The sequence below is a fragment of the Lepisosteus platostomus genome, chromosome 1, assembly GCF_059453375.1.
Source record: "Lepisosteus platostomus isolate fLepPlt1 chromosome 1, fLepPlt1.hap1, whole genome shotgun sequence".
NCBI lineage: Eukaryota > Metazoa > Chordata > Actinopteri > Semionotiformes > Lepisosteidae > Lepisosteus > Lepisosteus platostomus.
In genome coordinates, this window is record NC_142611.1 from 66,195,696 (window position 1) to 66,219,073 (window position 23,378).

Below are 23,378 nucleotides of genomic sequence, written 5' to 3' on the forward strand. Positions count from 1 at the left end.
AAGACGCCTAGGACGAACGCCGGGGCATGTGGGAGTCATGTGAAATGATGCAATCGTTGGCAACCGGTTTCCAAGGAGAAGCAGGCAGACGACCTGTTAAACTTTGATTTGGTGCCGTTCTCTGAACGGCGTTTAAAACTTTTAAGACCACATTGCGTGTAACTTACTCGTAGGCTGGTAATGAGAACCTTTGTTTTCGTCATTTTTTTCAAGTGGGAATGAGGATTTGGGGAGAACATTTTCGGGGACGGGGGGTCTCCAGCAGAAAAGTGCTGATTTTAGAGTCCTTCTCAGCACCGTGAAACCTCGCAGTTTTAAAACCGGGAGTATTTCTTCCTTACTAACAGTGGTCTTCCGAAAGCAGCCTCATTCCCTGCCTGTGAATTTTATGTCGTAGTAGTCGCCATGATAACTAGCTCTCAGACATATACCCGCCCGCCGAAAAAAATCCTGATCCAACAAAATTAATTCATTACTCAATCGCAGTGTTTCTTAAGAGTTGTATATAATGAATTTCAAGCTTTCTCAAATGCGCGCTTAAAAGTTGGTCATAACTCAGAACTTCAATAGCACTCTGAAGTTTTCAGATAAGTATCCTGAATATATACTGACTTTTATGAACGCTAATCTGAGCAAAAGCTATTTTACTGTACTATTATTTATATTTTGTTTTTTAGTGTAACCCGGTAGAAAATATAACGCTTTGTGTTTATTATTGTATTGCTTGTATTTATAGTAAAAAAAAGTTGCAAATAGCCTATCACTGTCCCCCGTGGCCATGAATCAGCTAACCTTTACTTTTGAAACCAGTACTTTTGCAAAGTCATTTCCGCCTGTAGCTCGAGAAGCTCTCCCTCCAAGTTCCGGGAAAATGGCAGCTTCGGGCAGGACCGCAGACACGATCGCAAAAACAAATTGAGTTATCGGCTCATTCTGACTTAAAATTTTATTTCTGGTGTCATCTGTCGTTTTTTTTTCTTCTCGTAACGCCAGACGGCAACACACGGGGAAGTTCATTTACAACGATTAAATAATTAAGCAGCGTTAAAAAAATCACAAATCTGAATGCAAGAATACCAGCAGAACGGTACCATGGGCTATTAAAAGTTATTCGTTAGAGGATGACTTCTGTCTGCTTATTTTTATGCAATGGCAGCTTACTCCCATCATCAGTCTGTACATACACTTCGCTGTAGGAATGTGAAGTGCGGCTAACTGGTTTGTTCGCACGAAACGTTTCATGCAGAAGTCACGCTTTCAAGAATGTGACTCTAAAAGGGGAGTGGATTTGAGTACTGTATTCCGTGTGGTGTGGAACTTGGTTTTTAGATGATCTGATTGTTTCTATTGGAAGGCTGCAGTCGGGATATTAATAACTTTCAATCCTTCTGGAGGGAGAGCCATGTCGCCCCCGCCCCCTTAAGACGGCCTCTCCAGATGTTGGCTAACATCTGGGTCTTGTTCTCCTCGGGGCTGCTGCGGTGATCTCGCCCCCGCCCCCCAGATGTCTGAGTGGGTGTGGGAGCTGTAAGCCCGAACTTTACTCCTTCACTTTCTGCCGTGATGTGAGGAGATGTCGTAGCACAGGGAACAGAGGAGTGACCCAACAGCTTCTCGGTGGCCTTAAATCGGCGTTCGAATCGCTGCTCTTCGTAACTCATTCAGCATCAGAAAAGGAAGTAAATAGTTTAAGAATTATTTAAAACAACCAAGCAAATGCGTGACACTGTGCATCGCAATAGATTGAAAATAGATGTACATTTTATTAGTCAGAATACTGTTTACAAGTTATGAATTTAAAAACGGAACATTACAAAAGCCCCCGATCTGTCTCGGAATGAGACAGGAAGCCGAACATGAGTATTGTGTAACAGGTAACAAGTTAGGGCTAAGTGCACAACGAGGCGTTTAATGCAGCTGTTATTATAATCTTCCCGAATGCTTCGACAAAATGAAACATACGCGTTGCTCAATGTGTTATCTTTCATTCAAATAAAAACGTGGACCAGGTATTCAAAAATACCACTTAGCTGTCAAATTTCTTTGCTCGTTCCCCCCCTGGATAAAGCGCAGGGGCGGCACGGTGGCGCAGTGGTTATCATGGCTGCCTCGCAGTGCTGTGACCTTGGGGTGCTGTCTGTCTGTTTACGTGGAGTTTGTATGTTCTTTGTAGGTTTCTCCCAGGTGTTCCAGTTTCCTCCCACAGTTCAAAGACACGCTAGTAGGATAATTGGCTTCTGGGGAAACTGGCCCCAGTGTGAGTGTGTGTGTGTGTGTCTGTTCTGCGATGGGCTGCTGTCCTGTACAGGGTGTACCCCCACCTTACGCCCTTTGCTTGCCGGGATAGGCTCCGGCTACCCCGCGACCCTGAATTGGATAAAGCGCGCCTCAACGCCGCACGAGCGCAGACCAACCAGCAAGCCGTGGCTAAGGGGGGCCCCTAGCAACAGCACGAGCTGTGAGCGCAGCGAATAGCAGGCACATACCCGAGTCCCTCTGCAGAGCGACGCTGTCGGTGAATAATAATAACATCTGTACATGATCTCCGGTGACAAGAGTCACTTTTCCCACCCCTTCAGTTTGTTTCCAATATGCCCCCATAGAATTGCAAGCTTTATTGTTCGGGTTGTTATAATTGCGCCAATGAAAAACTCTTGTCAGAAATTGCGCAACGTCAGAGCTCTAATTTATAGGTACAGCGGTTTAGCAGTATAGGACAAACTAGTGTTTGCGGACAACAGCGCAAGACTTGATAAAGGCAGTAACCTGGATTCTTTAAAAGAGGGTTTTCTCTGCTAAAGTGAAATTCGACCTAAGTATCCGCCGGGCACTGGGTGCGTACGATTCACGGTAGAAAACCACAGAGCCCAGTCTCTGACAAGGGATAGAGATGTCAACTGTTTTGGTCGCGTCAACGCGCACGCCCTTCAGAGACGCGTACGGGTTTAACACACTGGTGCGAGGGGAATCGCCTGGAAATTTTCACTTTTCCCGCTGCTCTCCTTTCGGCACCGCGGGCTGCGGTGCTTTAATTCTGACAGTGAAAGAAACACGTCTGTTTTTAAAGGAGGCAAAACTGCAAAAAAAATCTGGGAACAGGTTAGGAACAGCGCTAGCTGGCTACGCTTCGTGTGTGTGTCCGGCCCGGGTCTGCCCCCCAGGTACACACCTGCGCCTCTCGTCCACTGGCCGGGAGAGAAAGTATGTCCGCCACAAGTTTTGTGGCTTCACCAAAACGGAAGAGGTCAAAAAACTTGTGTCCATCCCTCCGCGGGTCCGAGTCTGTTGTGTCTTCAGCGCTCCGGGGTGTTGTTTGGATTGGCATCCGGGACAGGAACGATTAAGACGCCAGATGATATGATACGATTTTTATTTTTTTAGAAACAACACCTTAGTGGACACAGGAAATAATGCTCTCCCCTAAACCGAGCAGCGTTATTTGTGTATTTTTACAAAAAGTCGGGGGAAGAGTTTTGCACGCCAATGCACGCTTAAGGTAAAATCCTGTCTGTCCCAGTCGATAAACGTGTTACGGCCCAGACGCGGTCCGGCTGAGCACCAGCAGAAGTGTCATCTCAGCTATCGCGGTGCCTACGCTAGCTTCCACGCCGCGGTGGAGATGAGGTCTCTTGACTATCTTACCGTCACGGCTTAATTCCCTTCCTGTATAAATCGGCATTAAAAAAGCAACAGAAAAATGCACTTTAAACGTATGCTTCTTAACAGTTACAGGAAGCAGGCGACAACGTTTCGACATTTCCTTTTTTTTTGCGATTTATCGTTGGCTTAGGAGCCTCGATACATTCCGTATATTTAATGTTGGTTAGCTCGGACGTCGGATTACTTGCGACAAGTCTGGATTGTACTCTAATATCTTGTCCTCTCGTAACATGACTGCAAAACACGAACCCGAAGAAAAACGTAAAACGGGCATAAGAAATTATCCGTATTTTGAACATGCAACCAAGACGTAATACAAGGAATCGGTCTACTTTACAATATACTATAGTATTATTCTGTTGAGTAGACCCAATTCTAAAACTAATTCGTGCTTGAAAATTAATTAATAATTAATCTTCCATTTCTGTTTTATTCTTCCTAGATTTCCACGTAAATTAGTAATACGTGAGCAGGTAACACGACACGCCCGCTAGGCCCGCTTACTGCGCATGGTGTACACCTTACATGAATGTGCATAGATAATACGGGTCTTTTTGATGCCGCGTTCACTATAACTCAATTATAACCCAGTACAGATTTAATAGTCTAAACACAACAAACAGTTCCTTATCGTCACATTACTATTCTCAGAATATGCGAGTAACACTAAAAAGATCGGTTTCTGTGCAAGATCACATTGCACTGAAGTCCAGACGGCGTTCAGCTTTTTCTACATTAAAAACGTCTTCTCTCCCTTTGCATTGTGGGTAAGGAATTCCCAGGGCTGTCCCTCGGCAAGTGCGCATGCTCCAAAGGAAACTCCATGATTTTTTTTGGCACGGAATCCAAGGGAAAAATAGCAACTGGGAAGCAGGAATTAAAGCTACACCGGAGAGTCCAAATCAAAACAGAACAGACATTGCGTGGCCATAATCGGGCCAGGCCAAGGGCTAGAGAGCCGAACGGAGCCATCGGCTCTCCCGAAGGGACCCGGGACCTTTCCAAATTTAAAGTGATTTGCAACAATGCAGCGGGCGCAATAAAACGAAGCTTTATTGCTCTTTGTTTTTTAGCAGGACGGGGGAGACGGGAAAGGAGAGAAGACAGCGGCCGCCCCCCCTTCTCTCTCTCCCTCCTCAACGTCCACCGACACCACTACAACAACAACGAAAAGTCTGTCAACTCCACTCCGGCAGGAAAAAAAAACTTCGACAAAGCGAGGGAGGTACGTCGCATCGAGGGTTGCAGAAGCGTGTTGAGAAATTCAGATTGAAAGTGCAGAACCGGGACTTCAGATCCGCCGCTGTCGCCTGCGCTGCTGTGTTGCACCCGGAGCAGACTGGATTTGTTTACAGTGTGGAGAAATCGCGTATTTCAAGCAGACCTGCTCCTGTTTGCCGGATGATCTAGGGAAAGAAACAGTTTGGCATTCGCGTTAACGCTAGTAATGTGGCTTTTAATCTTTACTTAATCGAGAGTGGGTTGCTGCTAAGGGAGAATAGACAGGAGACCCCCAAAACGGCTGGAGGTTTGTTTACATTTCAGTTGCAGAACCCCGACTTTCGGCAAGTAACTAACCTCGTTAGAGCCAAAGGGTTAATTTGTGATCCTCAACGACTCCTTGCGCTGTAATGCAGAATATGGAATTCATATCGTATTTATACTTAGCACTTGGCGTTATAAAAATGAGACTCTTGAAAGGGACTCTAGCCGGCCGGAGAGTTGTCGTTGTGTGTGGCATGTTCCGTTGGTCAGATTCATCGATTGCTTTACGTGGGTAGTTTTGCGTTTCGTGTGGTTTTCTTTTTAGCAAATAAGTTAAATATCCTCCCCAAACTTATATTATATTTAAATTGTGTTCTTAACGTTGAACTTCATTTAACAAATTATTGTTGTTTATTATTATTATTATTATTATTATTATTATTATTATTATTAGATTCTGTGTTTTTTTTACTAACCAGAGGCTGCATTGTTTTTTTATATGGAACTGTTATGGAGGGAATCAAACTGTTTGGCAGCATGTCACGTTTCAAGAGAGCTTTTTCATTGCTTGATACAATAATGGCAGAGTAAGGAGACTCATTTCATTGCCTATGCGTTGAACCGGGCAGTGCATTGCCGTGCTGAAGCCCAGCCTGTGCTCTGTGGGTTGAGGGAGCAAGGATTCTGGCCCTCGACGTGAAAAAGTATCCCACTTTTGATTCTCCTCTGCAAAGATTCCTGGTTGACCATTTCCAGGCTGTATGTTGGCTCCCTGGTTGCAGAGGCACGGGAATATTCCAAGAAATGCAAACCAACGCTCCCGATCTCCCGGTTTTAAAGACAAGTGTTTGAAATCGACAGCTCCGTAAAGAAAGTAGGAGAGGTTACAGGTCAGAGAGTAGCCGTTCGGTCTGTCCAGCCCGTGTGATGGCCAGTAGCTAAGTGACCCCTTTCCTGGATGACATAGGGGCATCGGCTTCGGCAGCTCATCCCAGATACCTTCAGCTCCGGTCTTCTTCTTCCCCGGCTCTCCGGCCTGTCTGGAGAGGTCGGGACTGTCCATCGGGACAGCGCCCATGGTGTGAAATATCGTACCTCGCTGTACAGTACACTGGCACTAGGGCACGCGCCCAGACAGCTGTCAGCGGCCCAGTCAGGTGCCCAGACACCCCTGAAGCCCTCATGGCCCTCAGGTGGGTCCAGTGATCCAGACCCTTCCAGTCCTGTCCAGTGCTTTGAGACAGCCTGCAGGGACGGCACTCAGGTTTTCCTCTAGGTTATGGGATATTTTCAAGAGTGATTTGGTGTTTTCCTGGCAGCGGAGCCCAGGTGCTTGGCGAGGAAGCAGAAAGCCCCAGGCCCTTCCGGTCGCAGGTGGACTGAGCCGAACCCGCGAGTCAGTTCCCAGTGTGTGAGTTGTGTTCCTGTCCAGGCTGACCGTACTTGATCCCCCTTCCAGGTCGTGGGCAGTGGTCTGTGTGCCCGCTGCTGGAAAGGGAGTAAAGGCAGACGAGAAGGCAGTCAGGATGCGAACTATATTGACGTCTTTGTGTGTTTTTTGTTTTTAGTGTGTGGTTGTGGTGCTACCGTTCTGAGGAAAGTTGATAAACTGTTGCCAGATACTCTGGAGGTAACCAGCCACACATTTTTTAAGTTGCTTGCGGCAAGATTCAGATTTAGACCATTTAGATGGACTCTCCAGGCGCAGGTCGAATAGTTTGAAGACCGTTCCCTGTCCATTTCCATCGAGGGGTGAGGCCTGTCAGTTGCACCCGGACCCTGGGCAGCCCCTGAGCCGGGTCAGAGCCCTCTTCGAGATCTCCGAGTTTTTAAATGACTTGAACTGAGCTCGTAGAGTGCATGTGAGCCTCACTGCCTGGACATTGCCCCCCTCTCTCTCTGCTCTGTTTCTGTGAATGCGCACGGTGTTTGACAGCCCAGCTGTTCGCTTGATCCCAGGAGGGGGGCTCGGTGGGTGGAGGTTTTGGCAGGGGGGGGCGGGTCAGCGAATGAATCCTGCATCTCAAGCAGGGAGCGTGACCGGCGAATGGACACTGAGCCTGGCACGATTGCAGCTGGCTGCTGGTAACCTGCTCACCTGCAGTGCGCTGTCATCTTGTGGAACATGGGTGCGTTCAGCTCTCGCGGCTCGTTAATCGTGAGAGCGGCCCCTGAGCTCTGAACACGTCTGTGCTGCGGAGCGAACCAGTCAGGCAGCAGAGGAGCGGAAAGGGACAGGTCGTGTTTGGGTACTTGGGGGAATTCTGGGAGAGCCTCTGTAACAGTGGGGAAATCCGTGGATTTGGGAATCATTTTGAAGCAATGCTGTATTTTAACAAAGGGAGTGGTAGTGCTCTTTTCATCGGACTTGGTTCGAGATGAGAGGGGAGCAGACTGCCCCAGAGCTATGCGCGCGCAGGGCGGTTTAGTCAGGTTCGGCGGGCAAGCTGGCGGAGGTTGGCGCTTGTTGTGCGGGTGACGTCGCACCCAGAGGCACTGCCTGAGCGCCAGGTCTGGCCGTAGCTGCGTGTCTGAGGCTGCAGGCAGAGCTGGTTTCGAGGGGTCACCCCGGGTCGCTCACCAGCAGCCTGGTCTGTTCTGGGTCAGGTGGCGGCCTGGACGCTGGGGGGGTGGTGGTGGGAAGGGGGGGGCGCAGGTGTGGGTGGAGCTTGACACTGGCCAGCTGTCCTGGTCTCCGTACGAATCCGCACCCCCCCACCTGCAGCCCACTCTCCTCTCCCCCACCACCTCTCTGTTTTCTCTTCTGACTTTCATCTCCTTTCGCTCCCTTATTTTTCCCACCCACCCCGCTCTGCCTTTGCTTCCCTCTTGTCTGGGTTTTTAGCGTTTTCCCGCCATGTCCTGTTGGCCGGCAAATGTCTCCCTCCTGGCTGCTGCCGGGCTCTGTCAGACTTCAAACGGCCCCACCAGGCAGAGCAGACGCCCCGAAGTGCTGGTGATAGATTTCGCACCTCCCACCCCCCTGCACTCGCGCTCAGACGCACAGTCCCTCTGGCACATCTGTGCTGCTTTCCTGGTGAGGAGGCCTCATCGACTGACTCGGACTCTCGTTCTCTCTTCTCCGCTCCACAGAAATGACATGGGTGAAAGTAGCCCCAAATTAGTCTTATCTTATCTATTTAAAACCAAGAACAGGAGAGGCTCTTCTGTACCCAGAGAGTGGTGGGAGTAGGGAACAAGCTGCCCAGCCGTGTGGGTGAAGCTAGTACCCTGGTGTCTTTCATGAAACTGCAGGGTGAGATCCTTGGTTCAATTAACTATTAATTAGCCACGAGTGGGCTGAATGACTTCCTCTTATCTGTAACATTTCATATGTTCTTTATAATCATCATGTAATTTGGTATCATGTGGTGATATGCCAGAAGCCATATCACCCTGCAACTCACAGCTGGCAGCCCACTGAAGCTCAGCAGGTGTGAGCCTGGTCAGTACCTGGATGGGAGACCTGAGAAAAACTAAGGTTGCTGCTGGAAGAGGTGTTAGTGGGGCCAGCAGGGGGCGCTCACCCTGTGGTCTGTGTGGGTCCTAATGCCCCAGTATATTGACAGGGACACTATACTGTACAAAGGCGCCATCCTTCAAATGAGGCGTAAAACCGAGGTCCTGACTCCCTGTGGTCATTAAAAATCCCAGGGTGTTTCCACAAAATGAGTAGGAGTCTTACCCTGGACAAATTTCCCCCTGGCCTTTTTCCAGTCATGGCCTCCTAATAATCCCTATCTCTGAACTGGCTCCATCACTCTGTTCTTCTCCCCACTGATAGCTGGTGTGTTGTGAGAGTACTGGCGCACTATGGCTGCCGTCGCATCATCCAGGTGGGGCTGCACATTGGTAGTAATAGTGGGATTCCCCATTACCTGTAAAGCACTTTGAGTGGAGTGTCCAGAAAAGCGCTACATAAGTGTATGGAATTATTGTTATTTGTTCATTAGAAAAGTGAATTTGACTTGTGAGGACTGCTTTGCTAGTCTTCATTAATGCCCGTGTCTTTGCAGTTACTGTCGTTGTGAAGACGTTGTCTCGGGTTCGGACCTTCTCCGTGCTGCCTGTCAGAGACGTGTATCAGAGATGATCTTGAGTCTCGTGTTTTGCGGTGTCCGATGACCCCCTTGTTCCAGGATAAGGGTGGCTCTTTTAAACAGGGCAGTGTGCAGGAGGGAGGGGGACGTGCTCGTGTGGGTCAGTGTTATCCGGTAGGAGATTCCAATGCGTGTGCCCTGAGGATTTTTCCTGAGCTGCGGGAGGGTGCTGGCAGAAACATGCTCACAGCGCTCTTCTCCCCACCCCAGACTCCCAGCGCTCCGAGGACCCTGCAGCAGAGGACGAGTTTCGGACGAGAGCAAGAAGGGGCGAAAGACCCTAAAGAAAAGGGAGAGTTAGCGGGGTGCCCGAGTTCCTCCGTCTCCTGCCGCCCTGAACCATGTGCTTCGAAGGGCTGATTCTATGGATGCCAGAGACCAGCTCTTTATGAAGATGAAAAGGTAGGACTGCCCAGTCACCTCTGGGATGGCCTTAACACGCCAAAGGCGTAGCAGTTTGATCTGTGCCAGGCTGCGTCAGAGCTGCTGGGTTTGGTTTAAAAATGCACTCAGCTCTGCCAGTTTCACACAGAGGACCCGAGATGTGTTGCTAGCAAGTGCCTGTAAGCTGCACTATTCCTGAAGTCCCAGACTGCTGTGCGGTGGGAATCTCCCTTCACACTGACTGCCTGTGGGAATGGAGGGCTCCCTGTACCAAGGAAGAGGATGGGAACCTATGATGTGAACACACTAGTTGTCTTTGTAAGAAGTGGTTTTGCTTGAGTGCATTGTTCAACATTTATTTCAGTGTCCATGTATACCACCAGTGTTCACTGTGATCACAGAGTAAAGCACAGCCTTCAGAAAAAAGAGAAAAAAATCAAAATTGCATTAAATAGATTCTCCTTCTTTCTGTCCCCCTCTCTCTCTTCCCTGTCTCTCTCTCTTTCCTTCTCCCTGTCTCTGTCCCTCTCTCCCTATCCCTGTCTCTATCCCTCTCTCACTCCCTCTCTCCCTATCCCTGTCTCTGTCCCTCTCCCACTCCCTCTCTCCTTTTCCCTGTCTCTGTCCCTCTCTCCCTATCTCTGTCTCTGTCCCTCCCGGAAGGTGCTGGAAAGCCGAGACTAAAAAATGACTGGAGGCAGTGAGAGCGGTGGAGGAGACCAAGATGGAGGCACGCCTACAGCACATGTTCCTATTGGCTGGCAAAGGATGCTGGAGGGCGGAGCTGTGGTCTATATCAGGTGAGCCTGCTGCCCGTGCGCCTGTCCCCTCATCTATCTGTCCCTTTAGGCGTTTCCATTAAGACAGAGGTTCTGGATTCTCCCTGCTCGTGTCAGGCCGGGTGCACTGCTGTTCTTCCAGCTCATACCAGCAGCTCCAGGTCTGGAAAGATGTCCTCTCTCTTCCACAGCCCCAGTGGAGCGGTCCTGTCCTCTGGGGACGAGGTACGGGCGTACCTCCTGACCGATGGCACCTGCAAGTGTGGTCTGGAGTGCCCCCTGGTCCTGCACAAGGTGAGACCCCGAAACGCTAAGGGTTGCCTTGCCCAAGTGGGGGACCCCCCGTGCCCCCTGTTTGTTTGGCAACACTGTGCCGTCTCTTGAAAAGAAACGGATTGTCAGCGCAGCCTGCGCTTTCTCTGCGCGGCGATGGTGTCGGAAACCGCGCGCTGTGTCATTCTGGATGCGTTCTTCGCACGACTTTCCTTTCTTGAGCGCCAGGCACACAGCTCTCGTTGGGCATGCAAATCATTTCACCTCCTGGCTTAAAACAAGTCGCTTTGTAACAGAAAAGCGGGGTTGCTGAGTGTCAGACTCTCACTGGTAAAGTACACCTCCCCCATGGTCCTGACTGTGCTAGACGGGGCCTGGGTGAAGTCACTAGCTGACTGTGACCTGGGTTCCCAGAGCCCCATCAGAGTTGGACTGGGATCATTCAGCCTCGGCTCTCTGAGTTGTCCTGCTGATAGCAGGTCTTCTGCAGTGGCTTTCTGTGGGCTTGCAGTGAGGTCTCTGTTCTGGATGGGAAGGCTGACTGGTACTGTTTTAGGTGTCTGTGAAAGCAGTATCTCCCCCTCCAGTGGTGGCCCCTGACCTCTGTGTCTCTCCCTCCCCCGCCCAGGTGTTTAATTTCGACCCAGGGGCAGCGGTGTGGCCGCGCAGCTCCCAGGAGGTGAAGGCGGAGGAGGACATGACCAAACTGTGCAACCATCGCCGGAAAGTGGTGGCGATGGCCGCGCTGTGCCGCAGCATGGAGGTGTCCCAGCTGGCCCTGCCTGCGCCGCCCCCTGGTGAGAGCCGGCCGTTGACGATGGGAGGGGCTGGAGCCCTGTTAGCTGCTCCCGGGGAGAGTGGCTATCAAGCTGTTCTCTTTTTTTCTCTCTCTCTCCAGCAGGGGGCGCACTCAATCACCTGGAGTCTCCTGTGCCGACGCAGTACAGGGTCCCCCAGGGGAGCCAGATCAAGACGGAGCTGCGGGCAGAGAGGGCCGGCGGCGGTTTGGGGGTTGCCGCCTTGCCGGCGGGCAGGGAGGAGGGGGGCCCCTGCACTTACTCCCGGCAACAGCGGTCCTCCAGCCAGCCTACACCCCCTGCCAGCCCCAGCCTGGGCACCGCGGGCGCCGGGAACCCTGCCAGACACCCCTCCCTGCTCTTCCCATCGAATGGTTCCAGGGCCCTGGCTAACGCCCGGCTGTCCCCCGAACTCGGAATAAAGACACACATGCCCTCCCCCGCCCGCTCCCCCTACTCTTGTTTCAGTGGATCGGCCCAGACCCCGAGGTACCCCCGGCCTCCGACACCCCAGAACCGGACGCCTGAGCCCCCCAGCTCCCCGCGCATTGGTCCCTACTCTGTGGATGGCCACGTCTCCTCGGCGCTGGCGTCTCTGGCTCACGGTCAGGGGGGGCGCCCCCTTCCGCCGGAGGTCCCGTGCGGCGGCGGTAGCGGCGCGCCCCACAACCCTCCCTCTCTGTCCTCCTCGCTGCCCCCGGCCCAGGCCGCCCCCTCCTTCCACAGCGGCTCCCCGTCGCCCGCGGGCAGTCTGGACGCGCCCTCTCCGCAGAGGTCCCGCCACTACTCCGCCTCCGAGGCCGGCCTGGCGTTCGCCGGCGCGCCCCAGCCCTCCGCCAGGCCCTTCTCTGCCCACTCCCCCACGCCGGGGGGCTCCCCCAAGTTCTCCCTGCTGCCCGCGAGCCCCAAGAGCAGGCTGGAGGGCATGCTGCAGCAGTACAAGGACAGCGCCAGCCACGACCTCTACCCCCAGCACCAAAGCAACCAAAGCCAGTTCCAGCTGCCTCCCCTCCCCCCCTTCCCTCCCAGCTCGCCTGCGCCGGAGCGGCGGAACGGGCAGCAGGCGTCGGCGGCCAGCCCCGGCCCCGGCGGCTCGGGGCTCCTGGGCCTCCCCGCGGGGCAGCTGCTCCAGCAGCACCAGCACCACGCCGCCTCTTTCCCCGCCAGCAGCCTGCTGTCGGCCGCCGCCAAGGCCCAGCTGGCCAGCCAGAAGAGCCAGGGCCACGCCTACAGCCAGGGCCGAGAGGCCCCGCCCAAGGTACCCATCAGCACTTTACAGAGCCGCCCGCCCGCCAGCAGGTCCCCCGGCGCCCTGCTGGTCCCCCTCGCCCCGCGGACCCCTCCGGCGCCTCCCGACAAGTCTTCCAGGCACAAGCGGCAGCGGAGGTCGCCCACGGTCCTCAGCATGCTCAAGGAGTCCCACCTGAACAGCCGCCGAGCCGGGGCCGAGCTGCCTCCCTCGCCTGCAGAGAGGGGTCCCCCTCATCTCCACCCGCCGCCCCCCCCCGCCTCGGAGAACCACCTTCACCACCCGGCGCAGGCCCCGCCCGCCCAGGCCGCTCCCTTCTCCGCCTTCCCCAGGCTGCCGGAGGCCCAGGACCCCCAGAGGAGGAGCGGGACCCTGGGCGCGGCCGCCCCCCAGCCCCTCTCTGCCCTCCTCCACCTGCTCAGCGTCCAGAGCACCCAAGCGGCCTCCCAGCCTCCGAGCGGCACTGCCGCCTGCGGCCCCGCTCTGTCCCGCACCCCTCCTGCGCCTGCTGGCTTCGGGTCCGGACCGGCCCACTCCCAGAGCCAAGCTGCGTGGCCTGCCCCGGCCACCTGCCAGAGCCATTCCCAGCATGCCTCCCAGCTGCACGGCCAGAGCTACCATCATCCCCAATCCCAATCCCAGCCCGTGATGCCTGGATTGGACAGGTCCTCCCCCTCCCCCTCCGCGCAGGCCTTAACTCTGATGAGCATCGGAGTGAGCGACAGCGGAAGCCTGGGTTTGTCCCAGGGGGAAGCGGCGAACGTCGGCTCCAATCCCAACGCCCTCCCCGGCCAGAATCCCCTCTTCACCCTCCACCCCAACCCCGGCGGGGGGCCGGACATCGGCAGCCAGCTGCTGGGCCTGTTGGGACACCCCTCTTCATCCTCCGCGGCGCCCGCGGGGGGACCCAGCTCAGGGACCGGCGGGTCAGTGCCCAGGATGGGGGCGGGCGAGGCTCTGCCCGCGGGAGCCAGCACGAACGGGGCAGGTGAGGGCACCAGAGCTCGGGACGTCTGTGCGGGAGTGTTTTCTTGTTTGCGTGTGATCGGCTGTTTCTCCGTTCCGTGCTGAGTTGACTAGGGTTCCTTGATTGTGCCCCCTGTCCCTGTGTGTGCACGTCGGGCCGCGTCCTGCCCTTATCTGCAGGGTTAGGCTGCGGTCACCAAAACCATGAATTGGACTAAGCGGTTGTTGAAAGTGATCTACACTACTCTGTAGTTACTGTGCTTCTTCACAAGAGTAAAGGTGTTAGCTGTGACGCACAGCACGTCCTAGCTACCTGGTCGCAACCCTCAAGCCCCGTCTTTCTGTTTGTTTCATCACAACAGGGGGACAGACTGTACAGGCCTCTCAAGGCTCCCCCGGGATCAAGACCCCCCCAGCCTCCAGCCCAGGGCCAGGCCTGCTGCCCCTGGCGGAGTCCTTCCCCTTCATGAGCCAGGAGCAGCTCCTGCAGCTGCTGTCGGCCAGCTCCGGGCTGCCCTCGTTGCTGGGCCCGCCCTTCCTGGGGTCCTTGCCTCTTAGCCTGTGGATGAGCGGCGGCGGGCAGCAGACCCAGCAGCAGCCACAGCAGCAGCAGCAGCAGCAGCAGCCACAGCAGGGCCTGCTAAACCAGAGCTCCCAGTTGAACTTGCTGCCCTCCATGCTGGGACCTCAGGGGGAGGTGCCGCTCGGTTTACTGGGCCTGCTGAATCCCCCGCCCGCTCCTGGCGAGCAGGGGGACAAGCTGGGACCCCAGGCTCTGCTCACCGCCTCCCTGCTGCTCGGCCAGCACCAGGCCGCCATGCTTCCTCTGGCGGGATTGGGCAACCTCAACCTGGAGCTGCTCCTCCAGCAGCAGCAGCTGCCCCCCCTGCAGGACGGCCCCGGCGCGGCCCAGCCCCAGCCCATGGAGAAAGCCCCCGTCCTGGAGGCCCTGCTGTCCGGCGCCGCCCCCGTGGAGGGGCTCCAGGGCTTGTCTCCCGCCGAAGGCCCCCTGCAGGCCCTGCAGTCTCTGCTGCTCCCCACGCCCCCGCTGGCCCCCGCCTTCCTCTCCCTCAGCCCTGCCCTGCTGGCGGCGGCCCTGGGTGCGGCCGACGCCCAGGCCCTGCCTCCGCACACTCAGGTACGCCGCCTGGCCGCGCACCTCTTCCTTCTGCCCGCGGCACAGAACCCACCGCCGTCTGGCACTTTTTAGAGAAAGAATGTGTTTTGCTTGTCTTGCACCCTGGAGCTTGGAGGTCTAAAACCCCTTTCAGAAGACGTAACTGGCTCTGGAGCCTTGCAGAGCTTCTTGCTTCGTCCAGATGTGCGTCTGTGCGTCAGAATTGCTAGACCCCAGAAGGGTCTAGCAATTCTGCATTGCTAGACCTTTTGGGGTAAAACCCCTTGAGTTGCATTTCCTTGTACGTTTCGTCTCGAGTGTTGTTAGAGGTGTGCAGAGCTGCTGGACAAACTGAAGTCACGAAGGGGGAGAGTGTCCGTATTGAATGCTTGAGGGGTGTAGCCCGTCTCTGCAGACGCTGCGGCGTGATGTCATCAGCCTGTCCTCTCCCCGCGGCTGTGCAGGTGACTTCTCCCAGCTCCGCTCTGGCCTCTACCTCGGTGTCCAGCACTTGTACCACGACGGCGCCCAGCTCTGGCGCGGAGGGAGCCGACGCCCTGCTGCCCGGCCCGGGCAAGACCAGCCCCCTACCTCCCCAGCTGCTCACCCCCCTACTGGGAAACGGGGTGCTGGGTAAGTACCCCCATCCCGCATGCTCTGGTAAGGATATCCCAAGCACCTGGCAGGGTTCTTAGGTCACCAACAGATCTACAGTGTTTAAAGAACAATTTGTGAACCATGGGATGGCGATTTGATTAATTAATTCAAAGATAACTTCTGCCCCTTCGTGGGGACGTCACATGAGTAGTTGCATTGCCTGGCTCCAGAAGAAGGCACATTAGGGGGACCTATAACACTGCACTGGGGATCTCCCGCTCTAAGGCTGGAATCGCTGCTATAAGAAGATGTGCTGTGGTCGGACTGGTCTGGAGTAGAGGTCTGCTACTTTTCACGTACAACTTCGGCCTCGGGCCGAGTTCGCGTTTGTGGTCTAATAAGTGAAAATGAATTATTACTATTATTAAATGTTTTAAATTTATTTTCATTCGTAGAAATTCGTAACTGTTTTTGCGCGCTCGCCCGTTCTCTCCCTCTCTCGTACGTGTGTAGTCCATAGCAGCCAAGCAAAGCACTGTAAAACCACGTCTGTGAGGACCGGTCTCCGTGTCTGCATGTGTGTCTACTCGCTCTGAGAGGAGAAGACAGTGACCGGGTTCGGGTTTCAAATTTGGCAGTACCATTCGGGCTCGGTTGGGTCGGGTCTCAAGATCTCGGGTATGGTCCAGGCGCGGGCTTCAATTTAATGCCCGTGCAGAGCTCTAGTCTGGAGATACAGGCCTGAACGCTGCTGCTCCAGTCACAGAGGGACGCTGGATAAAAAGACTGTCCACTAGTCCCTGCAGCTGATGTGTCCAGTCTGGGGACTCTGGACCATGCAGGTCCTGCTTGCAGAAGAGCTGTGCTTTGTTAGTGACGTATCTGGTATTCTGAACATTGCTATACAAGTCTAATATTGTGGGACCTGTTATCTTGGTGATATAGCCAATTAGCTCTGGCCCGAATTATGTGCCAATTCAGCTCTCTGCATGTTCCCTATACACGTCATTGTTTGTAAACAACATTAAGCAATTAATTTTAAATCAAAATGTCTACTTTGAAACATGTAAATATATCATATTTGAAATATGGATTGGCAGACGGTCAGGAGACTGCAAGTTACTGTAATACCAGTCTTCTACAGTGGTAATATTTTAATGTTGTATAAGGACAAAGACTAGACTATGCATCAGCCCAACAATCTGAGTGTAAAATATCTGAATATCCAGATAAATTACAGCATAATGCTTACTCCCAGCAACATTATGCAAACCACATATAAGGCTTATTTCCAGCATCGTCATTTTGAGCATCCTAACAAGACAAAGAAGTAAAGAGAAGCACAAGGGGGAAAATGCAGCAGTAACACCAAGGACCAGTAACACCAAACACCAAGTCATCTGATGCAAATGTTTCTTTTTACATGCCCCATGTCTCACTTAATATAGATAAACCACCCCATCAGTTTCTCAATTAAATCACAGACTTCTGATGACAAATCCAGTCATTATATTTTATAGTTTCCATTCAACTTGCTGATCATCTGGCCAAGTCCTGGGGTCACTTTCAGAAACGATGGTTAGAGAAAAATAATCCTTAGTAATGTGGCCAGCAGCTTTTCCACTTCACCAGCTTAACAATTAGAGACCTTAAAGGGAAGTTAAAACTTCTGCTTTTTGTTCCAACTCCAGCGGTCAACAAAACCATTAACCTAATTATTTTCTTTGACGTACACTGTTTTTTTTTGTTGATTTGATTTGTTGAGAAAGCGAATGTTTGGAGTAGTGACCAAAACATAACTTTGGAGTCTGGACAGGCGTATTATAATTATACATCAAGAATGAAATAAACTAGAGAAGATGTGTAACTGAGAGCTCGGGTGGAACAGAAACGGGATGACACCAGAACCTCCAGGAACTGGGTTTGCAATACGCGAGTTAGCTAGATCAGTTCCCCTGTAGAATTGTGCCACAGTCTGACTCTTCCAGTTGAACAGCCGATGCTACATTATCTCAAGTACCGATCTGCAAGTGGCCGCATCAGTGTTGGAACTGATCGGAGCAGAGCTGGATTGTCCCTGCAGAAGATGGGTGGGGCTGACTGACGCTGTCTGTGTTGGCAGGTGATCTATCGGCTCTGGGTTCCGGCAGCCTGGCTCTCAATAACCTCCAGGCCATGCTGGGGGCTGGACCTCTGCTGCTGCCCCCACTGCAGGCTCCGACCCTGGGCATGCCACTAATCCAAGGCCAGGCTGCAGGCCTCAACCCCATGGCCTGCTTGCTCAACAGTCTGCAGGTATATCTCTTGCCGTTTTGCTTTTTCTATTATTATGATTACTGATTACAGATATGCTGGTTTTGATTCTTTCTGATGAATATTGATTGTGTCTGTGTGTGTATACTGTATATATAATCTTGCTCTGTCCCTGTAGCTCAACATGGGCCCTACTCTTCCTGTGGGCGGTGACAAGCCAATCAACAGCTCTGGCCAAACATCAGACAACACTAGCCCCGCCCCTCTGGAAGAAGCTCCAGCCAATCAGCTAGCCCAGGACTCCCTAACCAACTCAGGCCATGCCCCGGGCTCCCAGCAGCGCTCCGGACCACTGGACCCCTACAGCTCCTTCATGGAAACCATCTACACTTCTTTCCTGCAGGTCACTGGGAAGAAGGCCTCGGATGGGGGCCCCTGTGGGGGACAGTCAGGGGCCCCGAGTGCCTTACCCCCCTCTCCCAGTCCTTACCCCCAGGTCCCAGGTGATACCATGCCACCCCTTCCCCAGAACAGTGGACCCCCCTCCCTGAGCCCCCGACGTGCCTGTACCCTGCGCAACCAGGACCTGTCCCGTTTAGGGATGGAGGCAGCCCAGTCACCAGCCAGGGGGACCCCCAAGCTGAGTGAGGATGGCTCCACACCCCCTCCCCCGGGGGCTGCCCACAAGGCCGGTGCCGGCGGGGTCCACTGTGACCCTCCCCTGGGCCCGGCCTTCCCCGCGGCCCTGGAAGAAGCCAAGACGGACTCGTCTGCTTGTCCGTACAGCAACGGCGTGCCCCCGGACTGCGCCGGCGAGATGGAGGGCGTCTCCGAGGAGATGTCGGAGAGCCCTCAGGCTCAGGCCATGTACCCCAACCCAGGAGAAGGCATGAATGGGACAGCTCTGTGCCCCAGCACCCAGGAAGGGCACAGTCTGGGACTTGTGGGTGCACAGGAAGTCATGGTAGGTCTTTTTAGTTTTTAAGAAGACAGTGGTTCTCAGTCTAAAAACTGTTTTTTGTGAGAATGAACTTCTGAGGTTTTGGTTGTTTTTTCGTGAACCAGCTCTGGTTCTAGAATGCCCTGTGCTGTCTTTGGATTTATATTTCAGCTCTTATGCACCCATATCACCTCATTATTGGCTAAATTGTCTCAAATGTCCAGTTTCTCCCAGCTTATCAGGTTCTTCTGCTTTAAACCCCTATATGTCTGGATACATGTCTAGTTTTCTGTACAGGTGTGCTGCAAACCAAATATTTCTTGGTTTTGATTACTTTTCATGCAAAAAGAAAAAGCCTTGTAGGTATTATACAGGATCCATAGCACTCGGATGGTTGAAGGACATGCAGAGGATGAGGTGGGTTTATTGTCATGACCAGGCACTCTCTCTCTCACAGGGGCAGGCTGTGCGAACAGGGGGTGCCAGGAGAGGCCGAAAGAGGAAGCAAGCGTGAGTAAAATCACTCTGGTCTCTGTGTCACTGTGGCCCAGAGGGATGGGTACCAGTGAGGTACGGGGGACGATACTCTGCTGTCAGGGAGGCCAGTGCCTGCTGTGACAGGACTGGGGAGGGATTACCCACGAGCCTCGCTGTTGCTGCTGGTGTGTACTGTGAGGCACATTAGTGCATTATGGGAAACAATTACTAAATGAGGAATACCAGCCATTGGGGAAAAAAACAATGGGGTTCACCTTCTTAAACAAGTTGTGGAGAATGTTAAATTAATCCTTGAAATCACGGTCATCAGATCTGAGAACAGCTCTCTGTTTCAGGATTTCTAAACCACTTTGACTTGAGTCCCAGTTTAGGTATTACTGTGTTATTATTATTATTGTGCGGGACATTATACATAGATTAGAAAACAATATCTGAATCATTTTCATAGCGGATAATATAAGACTGCCACATTTTTAAGATTTATGAACAGATGCCAACAGTCAGAGCAGTTTTACACAAAGCCATGAGCAGTGTGCCTTGATTCTGGTAAATGGTATTTTCTTTTCCCTCTTACTTAGGACAGGGGAAAGGAAGCTTGATTTCTCTAGACCAGTGGCTAGTGGTTCTCAACCACGAAAGTGCGGCCCGCAACGTCCGACCCCTTTTTAATAAATGACAATTGTTTGCAGTCGATTCCTTCGATTAAAAAAAAAAAGATCGAACTCACCGCTCCACTAAGAGTGTGTTTCCATTTCTGAATAGATTCGCTGGTGATCAGATTAATTTTCACTAATCTTTAATTTCATTAAAGTGCTGCACGTAGGCTGTAACATACGTCACTAGAACACACTGAGTGCAAAGACTAGCCCACGCACAGCAGGGCTGCCTGGGCTAGTAGCCTGCTAGTGCGGATTAAAAAAAAAAGAAAAATTGGTAAGTTTGTTTTAAGGGGTGAAAACTACATGGGCCAGAAGAAGAAAATGTCAATGAAACAAATACAGACAATGCAACGTGCAAACAGAAAAGAGTCGGAGCATCAGCGATGAGGGTGGGAAAGTACTGGAAGAATGGAGGAGCAAATTTGCCGTGATTGATAGAGATGGTTAGCCTTTCTGTTTGCTTTGTAATAAAATTATTGGCGTGTGAAAAACGTACAATGTAAAAAGACATTTTGACACTACTCACAAAGATTTTGACAAGCGATACCCACCAGATTCAAGTGACAGGTCTCTCAAGATAAGTCATCTCGAAAAAAACTGCTCTTGCCACGCAGAAAATCATGCGAGCTACTTTAAAAGCATCCCAGGTGGTGACACTAGCCATGTTCAAAATGCCATGGCTACTCACTAAACATGGCAAACCATTCAGTGATGGTGATATATATATATAGAGAGAGAGGTTGGAAAAGTTATGGTGTAGTACACAAGGTTGTTTGAGAAACAGGACGTTTTGGACGGAAGTCCTTCATCAGCTGTGCAAATTCAGAAGCACTTTGCTTATGCATATATATACATGCACATGGTTAATAGCTATTATACGGTTATATATTACTATAATTATATATATGCATTATAGATAATTATAATAGCTATTATGCACACAGATAAGGTAGGCCTAATAGTGATTAATACATGCAGCCCGCGAGACCTGCTTTTAGCCACGGGTGCAGCCCAGTTGATAAAAAGGTTGAGAACCACTGCTCTAGACTGTGCCCTTGCCCATCTTTAATCTTTACCTGCATCAAGGCCAGTTACATAAAGTGGTGGCTTGATTAAACACTTCAAGCAAAAGGAGCAGTTGGCTGGAACACAGCCTTGGAATCGAACAGAAAAAGCAAAGTTGCTGTCATGTCTTAAGAATAGCAGCCTTTTATTAGCATTAATGCTTGCTTTTCTAAAAGTTGATTTTCCTTTCTCTTGTTTCAATGGCCCAGGCTGCAGAAGCTGCCCAGTGACCTGAGGGAGGCAGAAAGTGTGAACACAGGCGATCATGGGACTATGGTGAGAAGCTCACAATCAAAATGCCAGTGTTCACTTTACCACCGACTAACTGGGAGTGCAGAGTGAAACCCTGATTGAATTACCTGTGACTTAAACCAATAACTAGTAGTTCGTCAAGTAATTGAGGTTAATTTGAAATAATACGAGGTGAACCAAGGACCAATGTGCCTCTACAGCTGAAGTAGAGTATTATATAAATTATTATATAAACCCATATCTGAACATGGACATGTTAAAGGCTTGGGAATAGACCAGTTCACAGCAGTGGTTAAAAGTTAATAAATGCAATTAAGACTCCCATTGCATGACATTTTTCACCAGCTCATATTTAATCAGCTATATGCTGTTATGCATGAGCCATCACCAGCTGTAGGAGGTTTTGTGCTTATGAATTTTCAAAGACGGATGGATAAAATAACAAAAAGATGTGCTCTTCTGTGGAATTGAACAAGAGCCTGTCTTGTAGAACAATGGAACTGCCATGCATGATGTTTATGATGCTCTGGTTTAATTAATGTTAAGGTTAATATACAATACTTAATACAGCACTCTTTATGGTCATTGCAGGTGGTCCATCAGAAACCAGAGAGATCGGTAAAGAGCAAAAGGAGGAGAGTGATGAGGTAACGTCTTCTGCTGATCAGAAGTCGACCCCAGGCCCTGGCATGCCCACAGTGCCCTGCAGCTGGGCCCATAGGGCAGCCCTTGCCCACAGTTCCTCAGGTTCCTTCCCTGTGCTGCCTGTGCCTCCCTTCTCATGACCTCCGTGTGGCAGGATGACGCTGGCTATACCCATCCCTCCAGCCCTTCTGTGATCTCATCCAGGCTGCTTCAGGGGTAAAAGAAGACGTTGCTGCTGTTTGAAGAAAAAGCTCCGAGGGTCCCTTTGGTGTGAGGTTTACTTGAATCCTCTCTTTGCTTGTGCTTTCTGAAACTCCGTAAAAGAGTCCCCTGCTTTCTCCTAAACATTACCTCCCCATCTTCTCCACCTCTTTCAACCAATCTGGTCCTGGGCAACGGGCCCAGTGAGCAGTCCTTTCATTCCATCATGAATTAAAGCCATTGAGAGCCTTGCCTCCGTCTGCTGCTCAAAAAGATAGCTTGAGCCACACCGTTCTAGCGACATGGAGCACCATTGTTGAAACATTGCTTTTCAGGATGATGGAGAAGCAGAGGGTGGGGTAGGAGTGGTAGTGAGGAGGATGTTAAAAAGCCTGCGTAAGGCTGGCAAAGGTCTAAGAGAAAAACCTTAAAAGCAATTTCAGAGTGAACCCAACAAGCCGCTGGCATATGAATTAATAATGCTAATCCAGTTATCGGCAAAGCATCTTGGCACTCCCTTATACAAAAGAAGTTTTATTATTCAGTGTTATATTTAATACTGATTTTTTTATTTAAATAGCACCTGAAGGTTTCAGAAATGTGTGCTTCAGCTGTTTGTGTTGTAGGTGGTAAGATGAGAACGGACAAGACCGTGATGTGTTGGGGTATCAGATGGTGGATGCCAGGGGTCTTGGCCGCAGTTCCTGGAGAGGCCGGTCTTCTGGGTTCTCTTTTGTTCCACCAGCGATCTTGTCATACCATAGGTCAAATAATCTAATTACCTGTAGGACTGTTACGTGTCCAACCTGATACTTTATCGATAACTACTGGTAAAAAAAAATGCATCGTTTCCATAAACAACTGGAAAGGAGTTCTAAGAAAATTTCTATACAGGGCTAAGAGAATGGACTCCTCGGTGTGGGACAAAAGCCTAGGCCTCCCAGAGGCGAGTGTGTGACCCCTAGCATTGGCTGATCTGTGCGCCTTGATGTGGCATGCAGGCCTGGAACGTAGCAGTTTCTCAATAGAGTTGTGTGAGCAGGAGAAGTAGAGTAGATTTATTCTTGGTGTTTTTTGCCAGATTTCTAACCCTGAATTGGACAACTGACTGACGGCGATTTGGAAAACAGGCAACAGTTACTGTATTTAAAGAATGATAATAATAATAATAATAATAATAAAGCAAATTATGCAATTTTTACTATTGGATTTTTTGTATATATGTACAGAGTTAGCTTTATCTTTTGGTTTTGTATACTATTAAGACTGCAATTTTGTCAATTTTTGAAATTTGTAAAATATTTTTCCCTTTTTTAATATTTACATTTTTTTTGTAAAGAAGATACTTTTAAAATTGTGAGCTGTAGCTTTTATATGGGAGTTGACTTTTTTAATTTAACAGATTAAAAAAAAATGTTTACAAAGCAGTTTGTGTGGGTTATTTTTTTAATGGCATCT

The 23,378-nt window shown here is 51.3% G+C and overlaps 1 protein-coding gene across 2 annotated transcripts; it reads left to right on the plus strand.

Moving 5' to 3' along the window:
- On the plus strand, positions 1–23,347 carry mbd6 (methyl-CpG binding domain protein 6). Of its 2 annotated transcripts, XM_088633634.1 has the most exons (14): positions 1–177; positions 4,737–4,885; positions 9,456–9,647; positions 10,293–10,429; positions 10,600–10,702; positions 11,310–11,478; positions 11,580–13,715; positions 14,056–14,831; positions 15,275–15,443; positions 17,530–17,702; positions 17,839–18,624; positions 19,058–19,110; positions 21,032–21,098; positions 21,666–23,347. In XM_088633634.1, the coding sequence occupies exons 4-14, from the start codon at positions 10,317–10,319 to the stop codon at positions 21,723–21,725; spliced, it is 4,605 nt and encodes a 1,534-aa protein (XP_088489760.1). In that variant the 5' UTR covers positions 1–177; positions 4,737–4,885; positions 9,456–9,647; positions 10,293–10,316; the 3' UTR covers positions 21,726–23,347. The 2 variants fall into 2 exon arrangements, with proteins under 2 accessions (XP_088489760.1, XP_088489761.1); XM_088633635.1 differs by lacking the exon at positions 1–177 and having other exon boundaries at positions 4,288–4,885; positions 11,583–13,715.
- Positions 23,348–23,378: the final 31 nt, after the last annotated feature.